This window comes from Mixophyes fleayi, chromosome 7 (genome assembly GCF_038048845.1).
Source record: "Mixophyes fleayi isolate aMixFle1 chromosome 7, aMixFle1.hap1, whole genome shotgun sequence".
In the NCBI taxonomy this organism is placed as follows: domain Eukaryota; kingdom Metazoa; phylum Chordata; class Amphibia; order Anura; family Limnodynastidae; genus Mixophyes; species Mixophyes fleayi.
In genome coordinates this window covers 106,803,715-106,829,854 of record NC_134408.1, presented here as the reverse complement: position 1 = coordinate 106,829,854, position 26,140 = coordinate 106,803,715, and the positions used below count along the sequence as shown (strand labels likewise).

Sequence of the window (26,140 nt, the reverse complement as noted above, 5' to 3'; positions counted from 1 at the left end):
GATCGACCATACCCAAGTCTCTATCTGGTTCACTTAAATAGTAGGCAGCTTCAGTAATATGGTCTGTTAACCTTACTAAATCTTCAACCTCGGCTCCCTCAGCTATACCAGTCCTGAGCTGAGAAGCCCATTTCTCTACAGCTTTGCTGACCCATACACTAGCCATAATAGGCCGCAATTGTATTCCGGCTGCAACATATATACTTTTAAGAATGAATTCAAGCTTCCTGTCTGAACCATCTTTTAAGGATGTAGCTCCAGGGACTGGTAAGGTCATTTTCTTAGACAACCTAGACACAGAAGAGTCTACTAAAGGAGCCGACTCCCAGTCCTTCCTATTATCCTTAGGGAAGGGATAGGATGCCAAAAAGCTTTGGGGCACCCGAGAATCTTTTATCAGGCTTTTTCCATGCCTCTGCAAAATGCTCATCTAGCTCAGCAGACACTGGAAACATTATAGCAGGCTTATACATTTTGGTAAAGAACATTGGCTGAGATGAAACTGGGTCAGGCTCACTAAACTTAAGGACATGGCGGACTGCTATAATCAAAGCTTCTAGCCCTTGTGACACTAACCTCCAACCCTTCCTGATCAGATCTGTGTCTGAATCTTGAAGAGACTCACCTTCTTCCAAAGGAGGTAGTTTCTCAACATCAGCTTCATCTGACTGTAATATGAAAGGCAACCTCTTTTTTTAGTCCCTAAAGTGACATGGGGCCCTGAAGCTGCCAGGGTTACAGATTTTGCTAAGAGCTCAAACCTGTGAGCCAAAGACTGGGCCCATTCAGGTTCAAGTTGAGACCTAGACGCTTCCCTTTCATGTCTGGAAGCGGCTAGCTCGGCTGTTAATGCCGACATAGCTCCGGCCATCTGGGCTACCCCGACCGGGGTCACCTGGATCTGGGGGGAGAGCCGACTGGGAGGTAACAGGAGTAATACAATTCTCACAGTATTGTACAAGATCACTCTGCCCTGAAATGAACTTAACTTTGCAAGTTCTGCATACTATAGATTTTTCAGAAATCTTAGCTGCCCCCTTCCCCACCATGCATCATAACATACAACACAGGGAAAAAACAATGAAAGGAAAAAAACCAGGAGAAGCAGATAGAAAGGATATGAGCTATGCATATATCTGGTATACACTGTGTGTAACAACAAGCAGCGTCTAGACCTGTGACACCATACTCACAGTTTCTGCAACTCAATGCTCTATCCCCATTGTTCTGGGCTTTGAGTGATTCGGCTGGTGTGGCGAGGAGTGACTACAGCGTGCCTCTCGGCAAGCGCGGGCTGGGAAGGGAAGCCCCCCCGCATCTGATGACACGAGATGCGGCCGCATCACATGACACGGGATGCGGCCGCATCACATGACACGGGATGCGGCCGCATCACATGACACGGGATGCGGCCGCATCACATGACACGGGATGCGGCCGCATCACATGACACGGGATGCGGCCGCATCACATGACACGGGATGCGGCCGCATCACATGACACGGGATGCGGCCGCGTCATTGATGGCCTACCCACCGGCCCTAATAGCGGTCTGACTGAGCGCTGCTCCCCGGGCCGGCCCGCCCCTGCCTCTCGGGAATGAGCGTGCTGGAGAGGAACTTTTTTGAACTTCACAGCCGCGGCATTAGGCTCCGCTCCTTCCGCTTCCAGCCTGCCCAGTCTTGCTCCCACAAGTGGGAGGAATCAGCTATACTATACCTGCTGCCTGGCTTTGCCGGGTTGCGTGGTATAGCAGCGGTAACCAGACGCAAGCTTCAGCAGCTGTGGTGCGATACCTAGAGACAGTGGACTCATTTGCTGGGATGCCAAGCTTCAATCTGTTTGTGAGATGGGCTGGCCCCCCCAGCGGATCCCTCGGTGCATATGAAGGTAAGAGGCAGGGTAACTTATCTGTCCTCAGGCTTGAGATTCTCTAAAATTAACAAAACTTGTGAAAATAAATAGAATCTATTGGAGAAGCCCAAAGTGTGTCCAACTCCTCGGGCACAAAATCTAAGCTGGCTTGTAGGGCGGAATAGTGAGGATATAGTCAGCACGTCAAACAAACTTTATTGTGCCAACTCCTAGCGAACACTCACTCTATATGCCATTGTCAAGATTTCCAGTGTCCCCTATGGATGAAAGAGAAATAATACTGCTGTGTATCTGTCTACATGAGGCCACGCTGCAAGATCAAGCATCCCTATGAGAAGGGCACTTATCAGGGAGTCCACCAACAGGCAATAGTTGGTGTCTTTCATAACAAGGGTGGGAGAAAAGATCTGTGGGAAAAAAAACAGCTGCAGATCATACATGAGTCCCCTCTGAGTCCACCTCCTGTACTAAAAGCCTTTAGTCCAGAGTATCATGGACTATTATGACCTACAGGTTTTGATTGATTTATGTTTTGCATGACATTTACAGGTGCCGAGAAGCATGGCTATATAAAAGTAGTCCTAACCGTGAACATACCACAGCTCACACCGACTGAACAAGTGGGTCACATGTCTTACTTTCTTAAGTATAAACTTCAACTCTCCACAATGTGTGGCATTTCCTTTCTTCACATCTACCATTAGATAAACAACATTTCATAAAGACATGGATATGCAGCAAAAAAGGAAAAAAATCCTTATTTAGTGATTCCTACCCCTAGACCTGCAGAATAACATTGCCAGCGTGTCTGGCCATGTCTCCACTGGTTTCTCACAGGTTATGTAGAAGGTTTCCAGGCTTGCAAACACTGAAACACGTCAAACGGCTGCCTGCCAGCTGCTAACAGCTGATCCAGCTCTTATTCTGTCCCACTGGAGGCAAACAAGTGATGAGAGTAAGCAGCACGCGCACCTCGAGCCTGCAGATTGTGTCACCCAGGGAACACATGGAACAGATGATTCTTAACAATGATTTGTACAATGCAGTACACCACATGGAGATAATGGCCTTCTTCTAAAACATCAATGTCTATAGAGAGATGCTAGAATATTAAGACAAACTCTCTATTAAAAAGGTTGGTGAGGACAAATAAAAAAGCTTTTTTTTCTTTTTTTAAATAACCGAAACATCTCAGTAGTATGATTAGGTGACCCCTTCTCATATATCACCTTCACTTTGTTTCTACACCGTTTATCCTTTAATTTAATATACACAGATAGAGGTCACGTTCAAAATGGATTTACAGCAGTTGTTCCCCAGTTAATGGATTCTGTGTGTTCTGATGAAACATAGCAAGAGATTCATAGCTGCTGTACTGTGGATAGCAGGTTACAGCCGACTATTTACAACAATCATCCGCTACAATGCTAGCCAGCTGTTATTTTATACAGCAGGGTAACCCTGTGAGTGGAGAGTTTTTTTTGTTGAGAGCTACCAACACTGCAATTTAGGTTAACAGATTAAAAAGGATGGTGAGGGCAAAAAATTAATCTAGTTTATATATAAATACATGAAATAACTGGACTGTTTATATTTACTGAAACATGTTCACCTTAACCTCTTTCATTCCTCTGCAGCTGGTTACCTAGGTAGGAAGAAAGTGCTTCTCTAACTAAGTTGCCAATTTGAGTGACAGCTTAGAGACCTTGATGTGCAGATACCCACTGTTTTGGTTTATAGACACGGGCAAGGCCAATGATGTCACAGTAACTAATGCCTGCAGAATCAGCTATTTCACCTGTATGATAACCCATTAGGACCTAAAGATGTGGGAGGAATTTCACCCATCTATAATGACGTGTGGAGGTAATACTTTTAACAGAGCTGCAGTGGAATATTTGGATAACACCAAACAATGTATACACCATCATAATTCATATCTGAACATTTAAAATTAGTGGTTTAGTTGTCCTTTAGTAAATCTATGGAACATACTGAACTCTGTGCTACATTACTTACAGTGGCAATTACAGGGACGATTACTTAGATTTACAGGGGGGAGATTCAACTACTGGCGATATGGTGTGCGGACATCGCGCCGCACACATTGCCGGCAATTATGGTAGAAATCTCAGCTCATTTTCTCCTTGCACCGCATAGAGGTTCGAGGCAAAATGAGCGGGGATTTCTGTCAAATTTCCGCTGTGAGGTGTCTCGCGGACGTTCCAGAGACACTTCATGGCTAATTGCATTTGCAAGTCAGATGTACACTTTGCACTTTGGATAGACTGGAAATATTGCATTACGTAACACTACTGTGGAAAAATGTTTTGAACATATAGAACTATGTTTAATTTGTATAGATACATGACATTGGCATATAATATGCTGTTATGTAGACAGTATGTATATATATATGGATATCCTGTTAGATTATTGGTGTTAATTTGCGTTTTTATTATCAGTCAGCATATAATTAAATGTTGTTATTTTTTATAACACTACTCCAATAACTCCATTCATTACTAATGAGATATTGTGCAGTATATACAATCCTCCTTTAGACAGTCTGCAGGTTACATTAGCTGTGCTGGGCCCTTATCACCTCTCTGGGACATATTTATGCACATATTCCTTATTCCTGTTTAGTCTGAATCTGCTGGAAATTGCAGGCTGTGTTTTGATCCAACACTGATGCAGGCTGCACACATATCTTAATAGAATTACCACACTCTGGTGGAATGCCTCATATATACAGTTCAGAACGTAGCAAACAGTCCCCAGAAGATAAAAAGACTGTTCCACTGGATAAACAGTTAGGGAGAAAAAAATGAAAAGCTAAAAAGGAAAAGAAAACTAAAAAAAACATCCAAATGTTTGTTCCCTTTACGGGTGACGTTTATTTATGGTGTAACTCGGTGCATGAGAAAAGGTAAAATGTGGGTTGCTTTACATTGCTATGTGAAGCATGAAACAAAATGTAATCCAAGTTTATTGGGCCAACATACAAGACCTGTGTAAGCTATGTCAAAGACGATCCACACAGTATTAAATTCCCACAACAAAGTAGCTTAGCTATATACATTTCAGATGAACTGTAAGGATGTGGCAGCCTGAAAAAAGTAATATATTAAATACTCATTACTGACTGTTCTCGCTATCTGCACCTCTTATCTTTGCAACATTAGGCAGCTACTTTATAACATAGTGCTCCAATAAACCCACATTTAGTTTGGAAGCAATATTCAGGCAGATAGCAATACACTCTCCGCATTTTGTGGGCATGGCTGTGTTCGCACATCGGGACAATTGAAAAGACCGATTCCTTGGGTGTACTGGCTATAGTATGATTTAATCACTGTGGATAGCTAGATATGTAGCACTGTTAAACCTATGGATACTTGAGTATAATACAGGTTATCAGGGCGACTAATATACCCTAATTGTGGAGACTAACTATTTTAGATATTTTCACATTCAGCAGTGCTATACCCAAGGAAATATGTATATATAATTGAGGTTATTAGGATATACTTCCCTCCATCTCCGCCTCTAGCATAAGTCCTTATATAAATAAAGAAGATTATTGGTTCAGATGGCAATTTTAATCTCACCACTGTGTTTGTTCACATATTTGGTTTTATATTTCATTTATTTTAACTACTTCAATAAAAGCTATATTTTAACTTTGTGATGATCCCTAGAAATATATATGATTGGAGCGGATAGTGCATCTTATTAGCAACTTCTTTCATTTCCATTATGACCAAGTTTAGGATTGCACCCCTTGTAACAAACATCTAACTATATGCATGAAAATTAATAAAAATACAAGAGATATCCTGATAATAAAAATAATAATTTAGGAAACAAAATATAGCCAGGGACTCAGCTCCCTACAATTAGTGCGACAATTCCTTTTCTCTTTACTGTACACACCCAATTATGTCATACCCCGACCTAATGATGTCCCACACATTCCTAGGCCACACCCCCAAGCTATTGTATGATGAGATGATTACCATACTTGAATAAAAGATAAAGAAAAGGTAAAGAGATTATGGGGAAAAGAAGACAGCACAAAAACAGCTCTACTAGGTGAGTTCTGCAGCCTTCACTTACCAATACCATTACAGAAACTAGGTCTTATAACAAGATTACTATACATTCATACCGTATTATTTATATTAGAGACAAAAGGGGGAAAACATAGGGTTCCTTCAACCAGGGGCGGACAGAGTCTTTTTTTTATGGGGGGATTTAGCATAATCACGCCCCTCCTTCATTCTGAATGGCTGGCCCCACCCGTTTTGATCGGCGGTGCCTTGGAGCAATTTAAAGTTAGGTTTGTGCTGTTGGGGGGAAGAAAGGGGGGGGGGGGGGGGGGCAACTGCCCCGGTCAACCCCTCCCTGGATCCGCCACTGCCTTTAAACACAGGTTTAATAATACACTCACATTATTTTACGTTTCTGGGCAGGCCTCATTTTGCTATAATCTGTTTGCTCCGGCTTCTTCTTCTTCACACACCTGAAAGAGAAAAAAAAACCAAGAAAGACTTAATTAAAATGACCCTACAATTAGTTGTTACCATAACATGTGCAATCAATGGGACTGAGGAACTGACTCTTCACAAAGAGACATTCATTGACAGTATAATGTAAATGACACTTTGGGCCTGATTCATATAGGAAAGTAAGGCAAAAAAAAGGTGTAAGTTTTCTCCTGGACAAAACCATGTTACAATGCAAGGGGTGCAAATTAGTTCATTATTTTGCACTTAAGATAAATACTGGTTGTTTTTTTTTCATGTAGCACACAAATACTTAATAGCTTTATTTTTACACTGAAATTTAAAGTTGATCTAGGAAATGCCCTACCCCAACTATAAATCTGCCATCACATTTTAAATATACTTCCCCTGCCAATACAACATGGTTTTGCCAAGGTGCAAACTTTTTTTTTTTTTTTTTTGCTTTACTTGCCTTAATGATCAGGCCCTGTATGTGTAACTTCCGGAGTATTGTTCGTCTCCTGCAAACAATTTACTAACATTATATAAACCTTGAGCTTTTTACCATATGCATTTCAATTTAAGAAGTACAATACAGCACAGAGGCCAAATGCAGGTTTTCATAAAGCAACAAGCTGTATGAGCAGAAAGTAAATGAAATGCACCCCTCACTGCTCCGAAGTTTAGGGAATAAAGATATTAAGGAGAGAGTTTTGCAAATCGCCGATATTCTGAGACTTTGACAGCTAAATTTAAAAAGGTAAGTTTTGGCAATAAACGCATTGCCGTTTTAAATATAGCTATCAAAAGTAGCCGAACATCACCTGCGACTTGCTATCACTTTTGAATGCATTAATAGTGCGCACACATTTTTCATTGCCAAGAGAACCATAAAGTTGATGCTTTTTTTGTTTTTTGGCGGAGACATTATTAAGCTTAAAAATGTATCAAATAACTGTCCGTTCATAAATAAAAAGTAGACGTTAAACACCGGCGGACCAGTCGGTAACATACTCCTTAGCAAATGTCTCCAAAAGTTAGGAGCCAGATCCAATTTTAGAAGCAAAAACTTCAGTGAGAACTTGCCCCTTGTATCCCATTGAATGGTAATGCAAGCAGCCTGGCAATGCTGAGTCACCAGGATGTATGCTCTGGTCACCATAGCACCAGATTTTGTTGAGCCCGGCTGTAACAATATGCAAAGTAACAATGGAAGAATAATATGGCATTAAGGAGCTGTTGAAAACAAATCTAAAACCCAACAAAGAGATGCACATTGTGAGGTATAGCAGAAAATAAAGCTTAAACAGAACATTTGTAGCGGTCATCGCTACCTGCGGAATTGACAAATCATCCATTTACTTATTGACAGGTGTACATTATACATGTTGCCTGGCTAATTAAAAAAAAAAAAAAAAAAAAAAAAAAAAAAGACAGACAAACTCCAATCAGCCACAAAACTCGTACCATTTATGTCTGCCAGTAATTAGAGACAGACGTTGATAGCTCTGATGTTCACTTACATTTAAAAAGCATGAATAGACTAAGAAAAAGGACCATTTATCATTATGGGTGTGTAGAAATCCATGGCTTTATGACCATCTAATGCAATGATGCACTAAGTCAGCATAACATGAGAGTGAATGAGGAACGCTGCTCCCTAGTCATACCAAGAGCCACATACACCACTGACAGTGTAATCGCTTTGGTGTGACAAGTGTAACAGTGTGTGTTCCCCATACACTTTCATGTTATTCTGAGTGTATTGTACATTTAAAATGCTATGGCGTACTGGAAAAATGACACTGCAAAGTTTCAGGATGCAGAGGCTCATGTTCCGGACACCAATTCAGGCACAAGTCCAAAAAACATAAGCTAAAGTGTCAAACTATAAAAATATTTATTTATGGTGAACAAAAGACATTTTGCAAATAAAATAACAAAAGTTGAGTGATCGTGTGATGACATGTTAAAGAGAATGACACAAATAGACAGACATACATTAAGCAGTACTGTTTTACTAGAAGCATGGTATGAATAGCTAAAAGCTCTTGTACTCAGAGCTCAAAGTTTCTAAGTATCTGTACTGTTCTGTATTTATTCCTATGATTAAGACTGTAAGAGCATGTTCTCAGTGAAGTGCTGGATTTCTTGTTCGTGTATTATAGACTATTCATTCTAGTCTGAAGCTTCTGTGCGGTCTCCTCTATAGAATCCTTAAGAGGGTTACAGGGCCATATTTCTCCATTAGGCATCGAATTTCTTCATTTCCATGAGGTACAATCCTGCGGATCTGTCCGACCGGATCAGAGTTGTGTGAGTGGTGGGCCGGGTATTATTAGTCCAGGGGCCCTACAGACTGCCAGGGGAGCACAGATGATTAGGATTTCTCTGCATACAGAAGCCTGCCTACAATGCACTATACAACATTTTCAAATAGAACACCATGGGGTGGGTGCAGAATTTAGTTTATACAAGTTTGATTACTGGAAAATACGCTAATTTGCACTGTACATGCCCACACACAATAGCTTACACATACATGTGAATGCAGAATTGGTAGCATGACACTTAAGCTACTTTACGACTGGAGAGGTGAAATGGGGGACAGAAGGGGCAGGCCAACGCAGGCCAAGGACAGCAAACGTGTGTTTGTCTAATTGTAAATTATACTGACCTGAAGAGACGACACACAGGTACGCCTTTCAGTAGGCTTATCTCAGGTGAATAGATCCTTGCTGATCATAATGATCATCAGTATGGACTTATGCAGCAGAAAAAAAAAAAAAAAAAAAAAAGAAAACAGCCCATACTGAAAGTACTAGTGTGTGTATATTTACTAAACTGCGTGTTTGAAAAAGTGGAGATGTTGCCTATAGCAACCGATCAGAATCTAGTTATCATTTATTTAGTGCTTTCTACAAAATGACAGATAGAAACGGATTGGTTTTTTAAACAAAATTTTATTGAAATTTCACTGAAATCAATGGTGTGAAGGAGGGGTAAAAAAAATAAAAAAAAATAAAAAAAAGGTGCGGGGAGGGGATAGAGATTGGAATGTTAACATATACATATCAGAACAAGTGCAAATACACAATACAATTAGTTATTAAGAGAATGAAAGTATGAGAGTATCTCAGTGTGAGATTGCAGATATATGAATCAAACTAGTACAGACAGATGTATAGGGCGTAAGAGAGTAAGGGAACAAGGGGAGGAAAGAGAGGGAGGGGGGAGCGGGAAATATTAGTAGAGGGAGAAAGAAGGAGTAGGTAAAGGCAGAGTGGGGGGGGGGTGAGAGGGGGCCAATATATGAAAAAATGTGTAAAGAACTCTCATCTCCTTTGAGAAAACAAACACGAAGAATAGAAGAGGACCTTAGGTATATAAGTACTCCATCCAAGTATGCCATGTTGATAAAAAAATAAGTTGGGATTGTCGTGAAGTAAGCTAGTGTTGTGTTACGTTTTATATATTTGCCAGATATTGGCAATTAGGGCAGGAACTGTGGGGGATTCAGGATTTTCCTAAATTTTTGCAATTAAACATCTGGCTGCAGTTAGAATATGGCCAGGAAGTTTCCATTCCAGTCTGTGGACTTCTCATGGTAGACGAGTCAGAAGGAGAATGAAAAGAAACTGACAAGTGTGATCTTATTAAAGTTCTAATACTTCTCGCCAAAAGGGTTCAATTTTAGGGCACCTCCAAACATGAGACATGGTACCCAGTTGACCACAGTTCCGCCAGCAACGATCTGACGAATTGGGAACCATTGCATTCAATCTGGAAGGGACCAGGTACCAACAAAAGAGAAGTTTATATGAATTCTCCTGGATAAGAGTGCATATAGAGGATCTGGCAACAGCTTCAGCTTCATCTCCACTTTTTCAAACCCGCAGTTTAGTAAATCTACCCCTAGGGCTCTTCCCAAACTCCCCTGGGCTGTTAAGTAATAGACTTTAAATTGATCATTATTTTTGTGCTGGTGCTCTAATACTCCCATGTTGGCATGCCTGAACAGATTGGGTATGCCAACGCTTGTATGAGGCCCAACACCAGCATGCTCTGGCATCCTGGGCCCCATGGGACATATTATCAATGAACTCCACTGATAAAAATGGTCCGTGAGGATCAGCATATACGTGTAAATGCATGTTTTAGTGTGATCAAAATTTGTATCGTATGAAATAAAAGATTTTCCGATGGTTCCAAAGCACAAGAATTTTAATTGCAATATAGATTACAGGGTAAAGTATCTCATGTACACGGCTGCGCGGTCGGTACTGACGACAACAAGCTTCTATAGGAATGTTCTAATTTCCAAAGCCAGAGGTGAACAATTTATACACTTTACAGAAATAAAAAACAGTGACATCAGACAGCTACAGTATAAAGGTCCACATCCATAGGTCGAAGGGTTTTGAACTCCAAAGAACTCGACGCTCCATTGGCTGATTACACTCTAGACACTGTCCCTTGAGGTGGGGGTCATCTTTACATGTGTGGACAGGTGTACATCCTCAGGCTCCTGCCTTCGGATCTGTATAAACTGTTTTATGGCATGTATAGAGTTGCAATTTGGTGTATGAAATCTAATATTAATTATGCCTAGTGTTCACAATGTGCGAACGCTTCATAAATACAACTGGAAACATTCTTATGCTATTTTGAACAGAAGGAGACCAAACTCGATGTGATTAACATGTTGGAAACATTAAATACCTTATTTACCACATTCCATTATTATTTGAACTGAAAGAAAGCGATTAATCTTATTTTCATGCTGTTTGTGATGCGATTAATACGCAATCGAACAATTCTCATAGCAAACGATAACAGTGTACAGAAATTGTTAATAACCAACTTCATCCAATTATTAAACTTCAAAAGCACCTGCAAAAGCATTCATCTCAGCATTGGGCACTGTGTGTGCAGGTATAAAAGCCTAAAATATACAGATGTAAACCCAGCACAGCAGGACATAGTGCCTTTGTTACACTGATGGGAACATGTAATATGTATAATGAAGTCTGTGTTCCCTAATAAGATATTACAGCATTAACCCAATAGACCTGATGAAATCTACAAATTAAGAGATACAAATTATTAGATAAAAAAAACGAGCGAAACATAAAATGTGTAGATTGGAAAATCTTTACCATAACTAGTTGTGCATATTATGGTACCAATTTACTAAAGCCTACTACATTTCCCATAATGCAATGTAATAGCGTGCAAGCATAAACTTGATAGGATGTAGCGCAAATTTCATAGACAGATTATTCTTCTGTAGAAGACATTTAATCCCATCTGCTGGGATGGTGGATTATAAAGTCTACAGGTCCATGGTTCTCAGCATGGTGACCTCTGGCAATTTATTCGGTAAACAGAAGTAGCTAGATGAGTTTCTTACAGGGATGTTTAAGATATTTTCTACTGAGACAGAAATTCTTTCGGTCAATATCAGTCATTGCAATATTAAAGTTCATGGATTTCCAGTTTATTTTTGGCAGCATAGAGATCGCATCCCTTTGAGACTGTCTGATATCAGGTCCAGTACGTACAATGGCGTCTGGTGGAGTACATAGATTATCCTTTTAGGGATAACAGATTTGTATGCCTCAGTGTGGGCTCTTCAAACAGCGAAATAGGATATCTTGTGAGAGAGTGGTCTCTGAAGTTCATATGTAGTCCAATGTGTTCATTATAATCCAAGGAACCTCTCCCGTCCGCCAATTTAATTATATTGTCTTGGTTCATTTTAAGTGTATAACAGTCTTGTTGACTAAGCAAGGAAAGCTGCACAATTTGCAGTTTGTTTATCCAGTCTGTGCGATTCAACTTTGTTTCTAAAACAACCTGATATTAAGCTGAACACAAGCTTACCATCTATAGGCTGGTAGAGTCTGTATGGGGTTATATTCATTAAAAAGGGTCAATGTATATTATTACTTTTGTTGTTCTAACCATACAAGGATGTCTACTACCGCATCCTTTCTCCTGGATAACAAGATATAACTATATTCTGTTTACATTTTAGCTTTCAAATATTGAATCTCACTTTTTTTTTGGACTTCAACCAAACGGATTTATTTAAAAAGAAAAAAAAAGTTAAACACAGAAAGAAAGATGAAGCTGCTGGAAGTGCTGTTGCAGGATATTTTGGCTGGCTGGCTAGAAGTGCATCTATTGTTTTATCGCTCCTATCCGGGATGGCACGCAGTGGGGTGCCTGCCCTGCCTTTGTCTGAATATACAAGAGAGTCCGTTATTTAATTACTTATTGCTGCATGGGAACATGTGATGTATTATCAACTGCATTCCCTATACAAGACCCCTCTAACATAGCTGTGCTTCGATCTTCTGAATGGGTGGAGACATGGGTTTCCAGCAGTAACTAATCTTTTATTAATAACCCTTACAAATGGCTCGAGGATTTTATGTTTCACCACACATCAATTCTAATATCTTCAAATAAATGCTTCAATTGAAATGTTTATAGATATCGACATCAGATAGACGCTGTGCCAGAAAATGCTGGTATTGTTATAGAGTAATTAAACATGTAATCCTTGGGACTTTGTATTAGCAAACAATCTGGGTGGATTCTGGGATTTTGTCCTTTATAGTCAGACTGGGTATCTCATGGAATTAATTAAGGTTTTAAAGCAGTTACTAGACTTGTGTTACACAGGACGACAGCAGAAAAAAAGAAAACATTTATTTTGAATACACCATGTGCACCAGAATGTGACAGTGTCTAGATTGTTGCGTATCATAGACTTGTGTCGCCTTATGTCTGAAGAGGAGGAACAGGGTCAGGCAAGCATAAGTATAGTACAGTAAAAACACGTTGGCGTAAATGCAACATAAGATACGGGATGGTGACCATCAGCTGCACTAGCTAGTCACTTCTGATTGGCCGTTTGTGTATTGACCTCTCCAGCCAATAGTACGGAGTACATTAGCATCGTAGCTATAGTATATCAAGCCATGGCCATCTGTTTGCGTTACTTGTCATTTCCATTTTAACTACTGCAGAAAAGAATATTCCCATTGGATCTTTTAAAGGGGGGTAAACAATAGATGTGGAGAGGTTCGTATTTAATTTCATCTTGTCAAAAAAATGCAGCTTTCACATTTAATAATATCAGTTAAGACAATATTCTCTTGTGTATATATGACATTTCATTACATTATTATGTCATGTATAAAAATAGGATGATGTGACTAGGATTTACTATTAACACTGTTAAGTTGTCTCTACACTATAATTAGGTGTAAGTGTGCACACTTGTATGCCTGGTGTAAACACTACTGTTAATGCGTTGGATGCATCTTGCGATATTTCCGACTTAAACAGATGTATAAATATACTTTTTTGCATATGTCTTTTTTTTTATCCAGGTAAGTATGGCATGCAAATGCATCAAACTCTAAATAAGGCCTATACTGTATAAAATTCCAAAATGACATACTGGTGTTTCGTGCACCCATCAAACAGAGTTCCCGGAACACTTGAATTGATGAGTTATGTAAACGCAGTGTGTGTCAATTGCAGAGCGTATTAGTGCTAGCAGGGTTTGATAAGTGGGTGCAATACAGCACCTGTGTGTTGCCAAGCTAAGAAAGTTAATTAATAATACTGCCACTTATAAACCAAATAGCAAAACTAAAAAAATAGTGATGGAAAATATCACACACCAAACTTAACCATAAAAGATCAGGTTAAACAATTCCTTACAATGAATCTGTTCCCAACAGCTGTTAAGCGATAGACAAGGACCACCACTTTGTGTTCACCTTGTCTGATATAACTACGGTGGAAACAAAGTGCCTCAGAGAAGGTGAACACAAAGTGGTGCGCTAATTATAATTATGAACATAAGGACTGCATTGCTCCTCATGAGCCACAAGGTCCCTCTTGGAATAAATTTACCTCTAAGGAGGATTGTCCATAAGGACGTTTACCATTATTAGTACACAATGCTCTACAGATGTTACAAGCCCAGGATTTGGTATTTTTTTTTGTGTGATGATCTCTCATTATTAATATAACAACTGATAAGAAGTCAGCTAATTTTACTAATATTTTTTAATTTCCCCCTTTTTATTGCATGTTCTTGTATGGTTTCATTGTATTGTGTTCTATTTATTTAGAAAGTAATAAATGTTTCTAGACTTCAAATCATTTTGGCACATCGTGGTATTTAAATTTTACATATGGTTTGGGAAGTGGGTAGGCTGTAGGTGCTCCATTTATGATTATTTAGGATTGACTAATAGATGTCACACTTCCTCCAGGCTACAAATGAATTTGCATACACCCCACCCCCAACATGGAGGTTGCTTTTAACCCTGTGAAGCAGCTCTTTAGAGTATAAAATACTATTCAGAGTTCCAAGACCTCTGCAAATACTGTCCCGACATTCTTGCACAACCAGTCCAATCGCCAACGTACATGAAAATGCTGCGCAAGTCGAATTACCCATCAGCTAGTAACTATATTTATCTTTATACTACTGGTAGCATAGAGGTGCCTGAAAAAATAAGTATAATACAAATAAAGGCATTTTAGAATATTCTAAATATTCTGACCAGCTATACCTCATTGAAAGTTACACTCCATGGTTTTATCCAAACAGAAAAACATGTTGCATTCCTTCAGCACATTCCCTCTATTGTGTTCCATAGGTGTAGTGATTAATGAAGGCAGAGAGGAATTTTTGTGCATAGTGTGGATTTGCTTCTTTTCAGTCCTTCGACATGTTGGATAAATCCCTTCTTGTGTCTATCCTCAGCGAGTAATGCATTGAAGAAAAATTACATTTCATATATAGGAAGGGATGCATAAACTCAACCAGTAACTGGTGTGATTTTCTATGGATCTCACACACACCAAACACAAAACAACTTTCATGAAAAAAAACCAACCCAGCAAAATAACAAAAAACAAAAACAAAACACTGTTTTGCACATGGCAGTGTTCGCTGCATTCACATTCACGCTCCCAATTGTAAAGCGCTACGGAATTTGCTGGCGCTATATAAATAAATGTTGATGTTGATGATTTACATGGCAAATTCTGCTTGTCCTATTTCATAAAAATTTATTTACACTTTAAAAATAAAATGTAAAAAAAATGTAAATAATAATAATAGTAATAATAATAATAATAATAGTAATAATAATAATAATAATAATAATAATAATACAAAAGTAGTAAGGCACAGTATAAAAATGTAAACACAGTAGGAATCGATTGGAAAAAATGTGATGAAAACTGAGTTTGACAGCAGACAAGATTCAACTGGCTATAATCTCTGGGGCTTTTAAGCAGAACATTGGATGACAATTATACTACACTAATGCTAATATTAAGCATTTTGTAATGCCCACCACACCTTCTACATTGTTGTGCAGTTGTCTAATAAAATACTTCTCTCTTATGATTGAATTCCAGTACTGAATTGGTTTTTAGCGTTTGTGTCCTCCGAGAATACAAGTGATACAAATAAAATAAGAATGTTTGCTATTCATTGCTGACAGTTATATCCTGCATCAGCTACAGGACGTACTCGTGCGCGTTGAGATAATAAAAAAAAAAACAACCCAAACCCCCCCCCCCCCCTCCAAAAAAAAAACAATGTTGGTAAAGGAAGGACAAAGGACAAGGTTGTGTCTATGTTTTAACAGTAGCGTGTTCATAAACACATCTCCAAAAACTTTCCAATAGCAGAGTGTACTATGTACTTCGAGTGTTTATAGGTCCATATGCTTACTTGATTATTTTTTGGGGGACTTTCAGTGTTAAAGCATCTTTATCACATTTTAAATTCTTTAAAATAATGCACATGTACAAGTTTATTTTCTCAGCCATAGCCCAAAGAATGTTGAGGACATTTCTGAAAGTGTAATTAAAAAAAAATAAAAATGTAAGTGAGTATTGCCGTTATTTGACACACCTCCTCGTTAGACATCTAGGCGTTGAGTTCTGCAGCACTGAAACCAATCTCCTGTGCGGTATACAGCTGCTTTACAACACCAATAGAAGAACACCACCTCAGCCACACACATTGACCGATGTCCCTTCACTCTTGATAAATTTAAGACATAGCTGGAACAGGCAGGATTTTAGAAGAAATATAGTGATGATCCTAAAGTTGTAGTAGGCAAACTTAACATCTGCAATTTCAGTCTGACCTGGTTTTTGGGAACTGCCGACAGAAAAGCATAAATGTGGGTTCATGATGGCTGAATAAGGGCATTTGCGCAAAAAACAGAAGACTACAGGCCATATTTTATTTTCGTTTGTAAATGCATTGCTGTGTGTCCATATTGAATTTCCATACCGCATTCCCAGCTTTGGATAGAACTACTCTAAACTGTTTGGTTTTGCTTACACTGACTAATACTTGCATTTGACAGCACAAACACACGTCCAATACTCCCCCAGCTCATAATAAAACGGTTCTGCTGACAATGACCAAAGCGTTGGTGGCTATAAATGAAAGAAAATCTCCTTACTTTCGATTCTGCTAATTTTCTTGCAGAGATACCAGTTCTGCATACAGCACATGCTGTTTGTATACGAGAGGCTGTAAATTATGTGCTAAGAAAAGCAGGAGGCAATAAGCAGAGAATGAATTGTACAGTGTGGAAAGTGCAGGCCACAGACGATGGCAAGATTCATGCTCACGCTGATACCAGCAAGATCTTTAACCTCTGAAACAAATTCATAAGTTAAAGGATGTGAAAATACTGCATGCAAAAGTAGTTCTGTTTCAGAATGATTCAGGTGGCCCAATCTGCTAAAGATATGTCATACTTACCAACCTTTAGCAAGTGTTTTCCGGGAGATGGGCGTGACTCGAGGGCGGGAGGGGGCGGGGCGCGGCGCGGCAAACACGTCGTTTTGGTCCCGCCCCGCAACGGAATGCCGTTTTATCGCGGGGGCTGGGCCAAAATGCCGCGATTCACTGCGAATCGCATGATTTCGGGAAGGTAATTCACGGATGCGGGAGACTTGCCAGCTCTCCCGGGAGTCCGTGAGACCGACTCGAATTTCGGGAGTCTCCCGGACAGTCCGGGAGAGTTGGCAAGTATGAAATATGTTTATGTTACCTATAATATTTAGGCTAAGAACTCAATAACATAAGTAACAAGCAATTCAAGCAAGGTTTCTCCATGCTGGCAAAGAGGGGAACATTAAAATCAAAGTGTTAAAGAATACCCCTTGCTTGAGAACAGCTGATAACGTTATCTTTGCTGAAGTTAAGCAAATGGATGTAGGTGGTAATCAATTTCTGTACACTTATATTAGCCGATATGCGATTAGTTCGCAATCTAATAATTATTTTAGCAAACAACAACATGCAAATAAGTTTAACCTACTTATTTTATTTAATATAAAATATAATGTGATGAAAGAAGTAATTAATGTTTCCAACATCTTGATTACATCGAGTTTGGTCTCATTCTGTTTGCAATCGCATGGGAACTCTTCCGTTGTTATTTATGTAGTGTTCGCACTTTGTGCACGCTAGGTATAAATAATATAAAACTTTTCATACACCAAATAGCCAGTTCACAGGGTTCATAAAAGAACCAGTTTGTACAGATCTAGAGGCGGGAATATGAAGGACACCTGGCAATCTCAAGGAACAATGACCAGAGAAATCATCCAGTGACACGTTGAGTTCTTGGGAGACCAAGACTCTTTGACCTATGAATGTGGACCTTCATACTATAACTGCTTTTCACAATTGTACAGTGCATAAATTGTTTACCGCTGGCTTTGGAAACCAGAGCATCTAATAGAAGCTTGTGTTAACAGTGCAAGCATATGCATACCAAACTTTGCCTTGTAATACCTTGCAAATAAAACCTATGTGCTTTGGAACCACAGCGATTGCATCAGAGAATCTTTATTGTAAACGAATACATATGGACGTAACACTTTGTTGAAGGTCCACAAGTAATGAACTGCTTGTTCCAAAACAATCTGGTCTTTTGCCTGATAGTAGCTTGTCTAGCAGTAGATTTCTGTAACATTGCTGAATTGTGGAAATTGAGGGTTAAATAAATGAAATATAGTATGCATTTCCCACAGAACATGGAAAGCATTTCTCAAAGAATGGTTAGAATTTTGGTTAGGTAAGCAGCCCTAAACTGTTCAAATTTGCTGCATGTTGGCCAGTATGCTCCAAAATTGGCTCTAAATCCTTTTAGAGATGACACCGCGTCCTTGCAATCCATCAATGTTGGCCATGCATCAAATATGGCCGTGGTGGGGTTACTTTTATCTGTGCAAAATACCAACTGACCAAACCTGCCAGACTTCCTGAACCTAGCATACATGATCATACTAAACATCTGCTCTCTCCACAAACCCACCAGTTGGTCCAAGGCAGATAAAATCATTTTCAGATTTAGCTTTTTTAATGCAGTAGTAGATGCACGGATTTTTTTCTACCAATATGGCCTTTTTAGAACTTGTGGGAAAAGGCTCTTTCCAATTCAATGCACTTAACTGTACATTTTGTTTTATGGCGTTCTCTCTTTTTTTGTCCCATTGTTACTGATATAGTATGGCAAAAGCAGCAAAAGCTTCAAAAGGTACAGCGAGGCAAATACAGTAAGAACGAAACTCACTGTATAACTGTGTAATTGGTGCACCAGTTCAAATATGCAGATCATATTAAAATTCTACTTTAATGATTTTAAGAATTGTAGGATTATGGAGGCAGCGTTACAATTTGCAACAGAATAGAATCTCTGTAATGTAATCTAGCAGCAGGCCGTGTATTATCACTTATAAATGAATATAAAGCCAAACCACTGGATTAACAAACCACTAATGACCCCAAAATCTCCTAATGTCTTTGCATGCATGACGTGGGTTTAAACCCTGATATAAACAATATCCCTTACACGTCACTGCAGAATTTAATCCATTCTCTCAGTATCACATCTGTCCTCTATCCTGTCCATCAGCAATGAGAAGATACACAGCTGTGTGGAAAGGAATTATTTACATTTAACTTATCCTGTGCTCAGTAAACTGTTTAATATATTATATAACATTGATTGGGATGTGAAATGCAACACTAAATATTTAGTAAAGTATGTCCTGAGCCTCCATGTTTTTTGCATTTGAAGTTTTTCCTTTTTTATTACACAACTATCATGTAAGCTGCTCTGGTCTATTTCTTTACTATATACACAGATACGGATTCGATATATGCAATGACAAAGTACACATCTTGCTACTCATGGTATATAAATAGTATGACATAACAAGTTTGCCTGTAGCGCTCACACATCTGTGCAAGATCTGCACCTCAGGAGGCACCACAAATTGGTGCATTTACATTTTATATTTATTTTGCTGGGAATAACTTTCTTATTTACTTTACCCAACAATTCATGAGATACACTTATAAATTTCATTCTGTGAATTCTAATATTTACAGGGATATCAAATGTGACTACTTTATTGGGGAGTTGGTCTACTAAGTGGACCATAATTAATAATATGACAAATGTATCTGCAAACACAGATTACTAGGCAGACTTCAGGAGAGATGATTATAGGACTTTCCGGATTACAAAAAGGGACCCACAATGCAGTTATTGATTCATTCAGGAAGACAACTACCAAGAAATTTTCTTCCACATCAGTAAATTATACTAAACACAACCTAAGACCATAACCCAATACCAAGGAGAATTTTCAGGTGTGTCATTACCAGGGGAGTGGTGGCAAATTTTAACCCGAGGGGCAAGATTCAACTCAGCCCAAGTTAGCCCACTATGGAACCAGCCCAGGGGGCCGGTGCCCCCCAGCCCGGCCTGCCCCTGCTCAATAGAGGGATAACAAGTTTTAATGCCAATTCAAACCACTTCAGTTCTTATTAGCCAATAGCAAAGGTGACAAAGTTGTGGTATATCAATTTGGGAATCATGGGTGGCTATAGATGTGTACATGAGGTTGGAAGTGAGGCGGCATAAATGAAGTGCCATGACATGGCACAGCTGGTGAGAATGCAGGCAGTCACAAACCATGACTGTTGAATGGTTTTCACGGACCACAGAGGGGGTGCTGGGTAGTGTTCGAGGCTGTACAAATATCAGTTTCATACATAGGGCATACGGTTATGTGAGGAGATAGTGTGGTGTCTCTACTAATCCCACAGTCTCCCAAACCAGCTGCCTTGGCATCACACTTTAGTCCGCCATCTGCTTCATTTCTCACATCTAGTTTCTCTATCATCATCATTTATTTATATAGCGCCACTAATTCCGCAGCGCTGTACAGAGAACTCACTCACATCAGTCCCTGCCCCATTGGGGCTTACAGTCTAAATTCCCTAACACACACGGGTCAATTTGTTAGCAGTCAATTAACCTACCAGTATGTTTTTGGAGTGTGGGAGGAAACCGGAGCACCCAGAGGAAACCCACGCAAATGCAGGGAGTACATGCAAACTCCGCACAGATAAGGCCATGATCGGGAATTGAACTCATGACCCCAGTGCTGTAAGGCAGAAGTGCTAACCACTGTGCTGCTATATGACACTGAAAAGACATTCATTCATGCACACACAAACTGCTGAATTAACTATTACAATTCTAGGCACATTCCACTACTGCTTTCAGTGCAGCAGGAAACAGTTTTCATGTTCAATTTCATTCTGGTCACACTGCTGGCACAGTTGACTCCACCTGGCAGTCCATGTACTTCTGTGGCACACAGTCTCTATTTCCAGCCTGTGAGCGCTCAATGTCACCCAGAGCCTCTCTCAAATTTTGGCTGGCTGATCTCCAGGTAATATTCTTGTATAATTCCTGATTCACCACAATGTTACAAAATGTGTGTGTGTGTGTAGCACAGGGAATGTTACTTAGCAGGCAGGAAGTTACTCCCTGCAGTAGTGCTATACCACTGTATCATTCCCTGTATAAGTATAATTATGTATCCTGACGTGTTCCGACACATTTAAACTTCATTTATTAAAATCTTTTTAATTAAAAAAAAAAACAAAACAAAATAGGCCAGGAGTATAGAAGTAACAGTAGCAGCTTTCAAAGGAGCCTGTAAATCCAAAAAGAATAATACAAAAATAAATGAATAGTGCTTATTTATTACTACAAAATATGCAAAATACTTTAACTTATACCCGTGGATATAATGAACAAAAACAAAGAGTAAGTAAATTGGTCAGAAATGAAAAATGATAAATATCAGCTGCAATTGAAAGGTAAAAAGCTCCTTAGGTGGTTAGACGAAAAATAAAAATACATACTCACCAGATAATATAGAAGCTGCCCGAAAAGTTCTGTTTTGGTCATTGCAGCCACAGGTACAAGTTTCAGTATTTTGGATATTCTGACGTAACAAATTAGCACTGTTAATTTCTTTTTGTATCCCGTTAAAATCATGTTCAGTTTTCTTGTGCAAAGAAAATGTTTGCCCACCTCTGGCCAACAAGTTACTTAGACGACATCCCCACGACTAAGCTTGAACAGCAAGTACAGATTGTGTCGGCCAACGTAGACAGCTTTCTTCTATCTGTGCATGGCTACAATCTGGAAGGTGGCTCATTTTCAACGGCACTCACACAACCCCTTGGGTTACGGGTTACATTTGCATACAAAGTGTAAGGATTTTGCAGGCATTCAATCGGACATGTATATTTAAGGATGCCAGCTAGAAAAAAATATCTCTGTTTTTACTAGAGTGGATTTATAAGACACTGGAAGTCTTCTTTTCTCCTCTCCTGTGTAAACATGTATAAATCTCTAGTATATGGCTTTGGATTTTAAAATTCTAATACAGGCTAGACAGACTGTCTGCAAATATAACCAACTTGTGCAGCGCAAACTGGGTGTGACCCTTAGTTTTATACCCCTTAGATAACTCCTTATCCACTACTTCTGAACATACTTTGCCAGTCATGTGTCTAGTACCATGAAAATGCACTAGAATCAACACTGTGAAACAAGGGAATAAAATTACTATTCAGGTTATATGACTATTAAAGCCTAACCACAAGTGTTTAAAGGACAAAAGGACCCCAACCTTAAGTGAATTAAATAGACCTAAATGGCCATAATTGGTAATAGAAGACCCTGCCTTTATAGTTTAGCACACATTATTACAATAAACATTAATAATAGCAGTATAAAAAGTCTTTTGAATGAGAGCCTATTACATGCATGTTTTTCTCCAGCATGTAATGTCATTCAAATCAACAGTGTACATCAGGACAAACACTGAGCAAGAATGATCATGTGTGATCCCACCCTTAAGCCGAAATCAGTTTTACAGGTTCTTTTCTTTATACATTCGCACGAACAGAGTCTATTCTGTCAGTATTAGACGCATTCAATCACCAAAACTGATCTTCATGAGTGCAATCTCATATTACCTTATTACATTATGTGAAATCACTTTCCATGTATATATAACGATCAGCCACAACATTAAAACCACCTGCCTAATATTGTGTAAGTCCCCCTCGTGCCACCAAAACAGCACTGACCCGTCGAGGCATGTACTCCACAAGACCGCTGAAGGTATCTGGCACCAAAACGTTAGCAGTAGATCCTTTAAGTCCTGTAAGTTGCGAGGTGGGACCTCCAAGGATCGGACGTTTTTTTTTTCTAAAGCACATCCTACAGATGCTCAATTGGATTGAGATCGGGGAATTTGGAGGCCTAGTCAACATCTTGAACTCTTCCTCACGTTCCTCTAACTATTCCTGAACAATGTCTGTAGTGTGGCAGGGCGCATTATCCTGCTGAAAGAGGCCACTGTAATCAGGGAATAGTGTTGCCCTGCAGGTGTGTACTTGATCTGCAACAATGTTTAGGTTGGCGATACGTGTCAAAATAACATCCACATGAATGCCAGGATCCAAGGCTTCCCAGCCGTCATTGAGCCTTGAGCGCCAAGACCCTGTTGCCAGGTCACCAGTTCCCTTTTCTTGAACCCCTTTTGGTAGGTACTAATTACTGCATACCAGGAACACCCCAGAAGACCTTCCATTTTGGAGATTCTCTGACCCAGTTGCTAGCCATCACAATTTGTCCCTTGTCAAAATTGCGCAGATCCTTATGCTTGCCCGTTTTCCTGCTTTCAACACATCAACTTCAAGAACAAACTGTTCACTTGCTGTCTAATGTATTCCACAGGTGCCACTGCACTGAAATAATCATTGTTATTCTCTTCATTTGTCAGTGAGGCTTTAATGTTGTGGGTGATCGGTGTATGTACACACAGTGGTTGTGGGTGATCGGTGTATGTACACACAGTGGTTGTGGGTGATCGGTGTATGTACACACAGTGGTTGTGGGTGATCGGTGTATGTACACACAGTGGTTGTGGGTGATCGGTGTATGTACACACAGTGGTTGTGGGTGATCGGTGTATGTACACACAGTGGTTGTGGGTGATCGGTGTATGTACACACAGTGGTTGTGGGTGATCGATGTATGTACACACAGTGGTTGTGGGTGATCGATGTATGTACACACAGTGGTTGTGGGTGATCGGTGTATGTACACACAGTGGTTGTGGGTGATCGGTGTATGTACACACAGTGGTTGTGGGTGATCGGTGTATGTACACACAGTGGTTGTGGGTGATCGGTGTATGTACACACAGTGGTTGTGGGTGATCGGTGTATGTACACACAGTGGTTGTGGGTGATCGGTGTATGTACACACAGTGGTTGTGGGTGATCGGTGTATGTACACACAGTGGTTGTGGGTGATCGGTGTATGTACACACAGTGGTTGTGGGTGATCGGTGTATGTACACACAGTGGTTGTGGGTGATCGGTGTATGTACACACAGTGGTTGTGGGTGATCGGTGTATGTACACACAGTGGTCGAAGTAAAAATTTAGAAATGAAGGAATGAAAAATGTTAGTGAATGGAATTTGATAGTTTTATAATCAAAACAGTTGGAGAAGTGGCAGAATGACATACCACCATATACCAGCCCACTACTGTGTATAAATATATTAATTACATCCTTGGACAGAAAACAACTCATAGTAGCAGCGAAATTTGCACTGAGGGGAAAAAAAACAATGCGAAGCAGGTCCCTGCCTTAAAGAGCTTACAATCCAAATCCCTAAAAAATGTGGCTGTTCTAGAGGTCAACATATTTTACCTCAATGTATTCCAGTTTTATATTCTATTTAAAGTAAAATCCTGCTCTTTGCAAGTCTCCTACTCTCAATTTGTTATAAGTTTTCACCTTCACTTTAAATATATTCATCCATAGTTTCAGCCCAATGAATAGCAAGGTAGTTCTACAGTTATGTTGGTCAAAAATGATTACATTAATGATAATTATCAGCATTTATTTGTAAGGCACTACAGTGTCCCGCAGAGTGGGGAAATTAGGACATATATAAAAAAACAGGGACATACAAGGTAGACAAAATAAATGCAGACATGAAAACAAGGGGCATTGAGGGCCCTGCTCATGAGAGAGCTTACATTTTAATTGGAAACGTGCACACCCGAAACAGGAACAAGTGTGGTTCAGACTGGAAATTAGGACAGTTGTGAGGGTGCATTGGTGTGGGTAGTATAGGTGGGAGATGGGTTTTCATAGAGTATCTAATGATTTAAAAGCTGTGAGAGAGTCTAATCGGGCATGGTAGGGTATTCCATAAGTGGGTAGCAGCATGGCATATCAGAGGTATATCTAAAAGGGCGAGAGGAAGAGTTTAATTGGAGGAGATTTGAGATGTATTATGTAGTGGCGTTGTTGACGTCCTTATAGGGAAGACTGAGTAGAATTGAAGATCAGTTTCGCTGCAGCATGTAAAATGGGGAAAGATTGGTGAGAACGCCATACAGAAAGTGGTTGCAGTAGTAAAGGTGGCAGATGATGTGAGAATGGCAAAGAGTTTTGGTAGCATTGTGGGTAAGTAAGGACGTATTCTGCCAATACTTCAAAGGTGGAGGCGACAGAACTGGGAGACAGACTAGATATGAGGAATAAAGCAGAGGACCGAGTCAAGTGTGCCACTAAGGAAGCGGGTTTGGGAGTCTGAGAAAATAGTGGTGTTCTTTACGGTAAGGGAGATTTAAGGGGGGGGGGGATTGCAGAGTCTCTAAAATGGAGTGAGAGGAGAGAAAGTGTAAGCAGCTTTACACAAGTCACTCAGGTAGTTTGGAGACAACGGTGAAGCGAGAAATAGGGTGGTAGTTGGCGAGAGAGGGGCTGGGTCAAGAGAATGATTCGTTAGTATTGGCAAGAGGAGTGTGTGTTTAAGGGAGAATGGAAACAGGTTGAAGAAATGAGCTACAGATGAGCACGCAGTAGGGGAGAGTAGGTGGAGAAGTTGAGAGGGAATAGGTTTGAAAGGGCATCTAGTATGAGGGTAGGCAGATCAAAGGATATGAAATAAGTGAGCCAGGCAGTAAAGGAGTCAAGGAATAGGGAAGTAAGACCTGGAAAGTGATAAATGACAGCAACACGAAGGTGGAAAGCAGACCATAGACAGATAATGTGGACTTCACAAGGAAGGGAAGAGAAGAGATGGGGTCTGGGGTAGGGCTCAGAAGGTACAGTTTGGGGAGAACAGAACGCCTACATTTCCACTTTCCCAGTTTCAGATCTGGGAGTAAGGCTGAGGGAAAGTCACACGATGGGGAAACAAGCAGAGCATGTAGTTATAACAATAAAATACAATCATAATAATCTCACTTGTGCATGTAGAAGTTAA

The 26,140-nt window shown here is 39.8% G+C and overlaps 1 protein-coding gene across 1 annotated transcript in view; it reads right to left on the bottom strand.

Annotated features, from left to right (window-relative positions):
* Window positions 1-26,140, bottom strand: part of SLX9 (SLX9 ribosome biogenesis factor) — a 116,808-nt gene that overhangs the window by 16,678 nt on the left and 73,990 nt on the right. Inside the window, exon 5 of the mRNA XM_075180256.1 lies at window positions 6,332-6,403. Coding sequence (XP_075036357.1) covers window positions 6,332-6,403 — 72 coding nt within the window. The remainder of the gene's footprint in view (window positions 1-6,331; window positions 6,404-26,140) is intronic.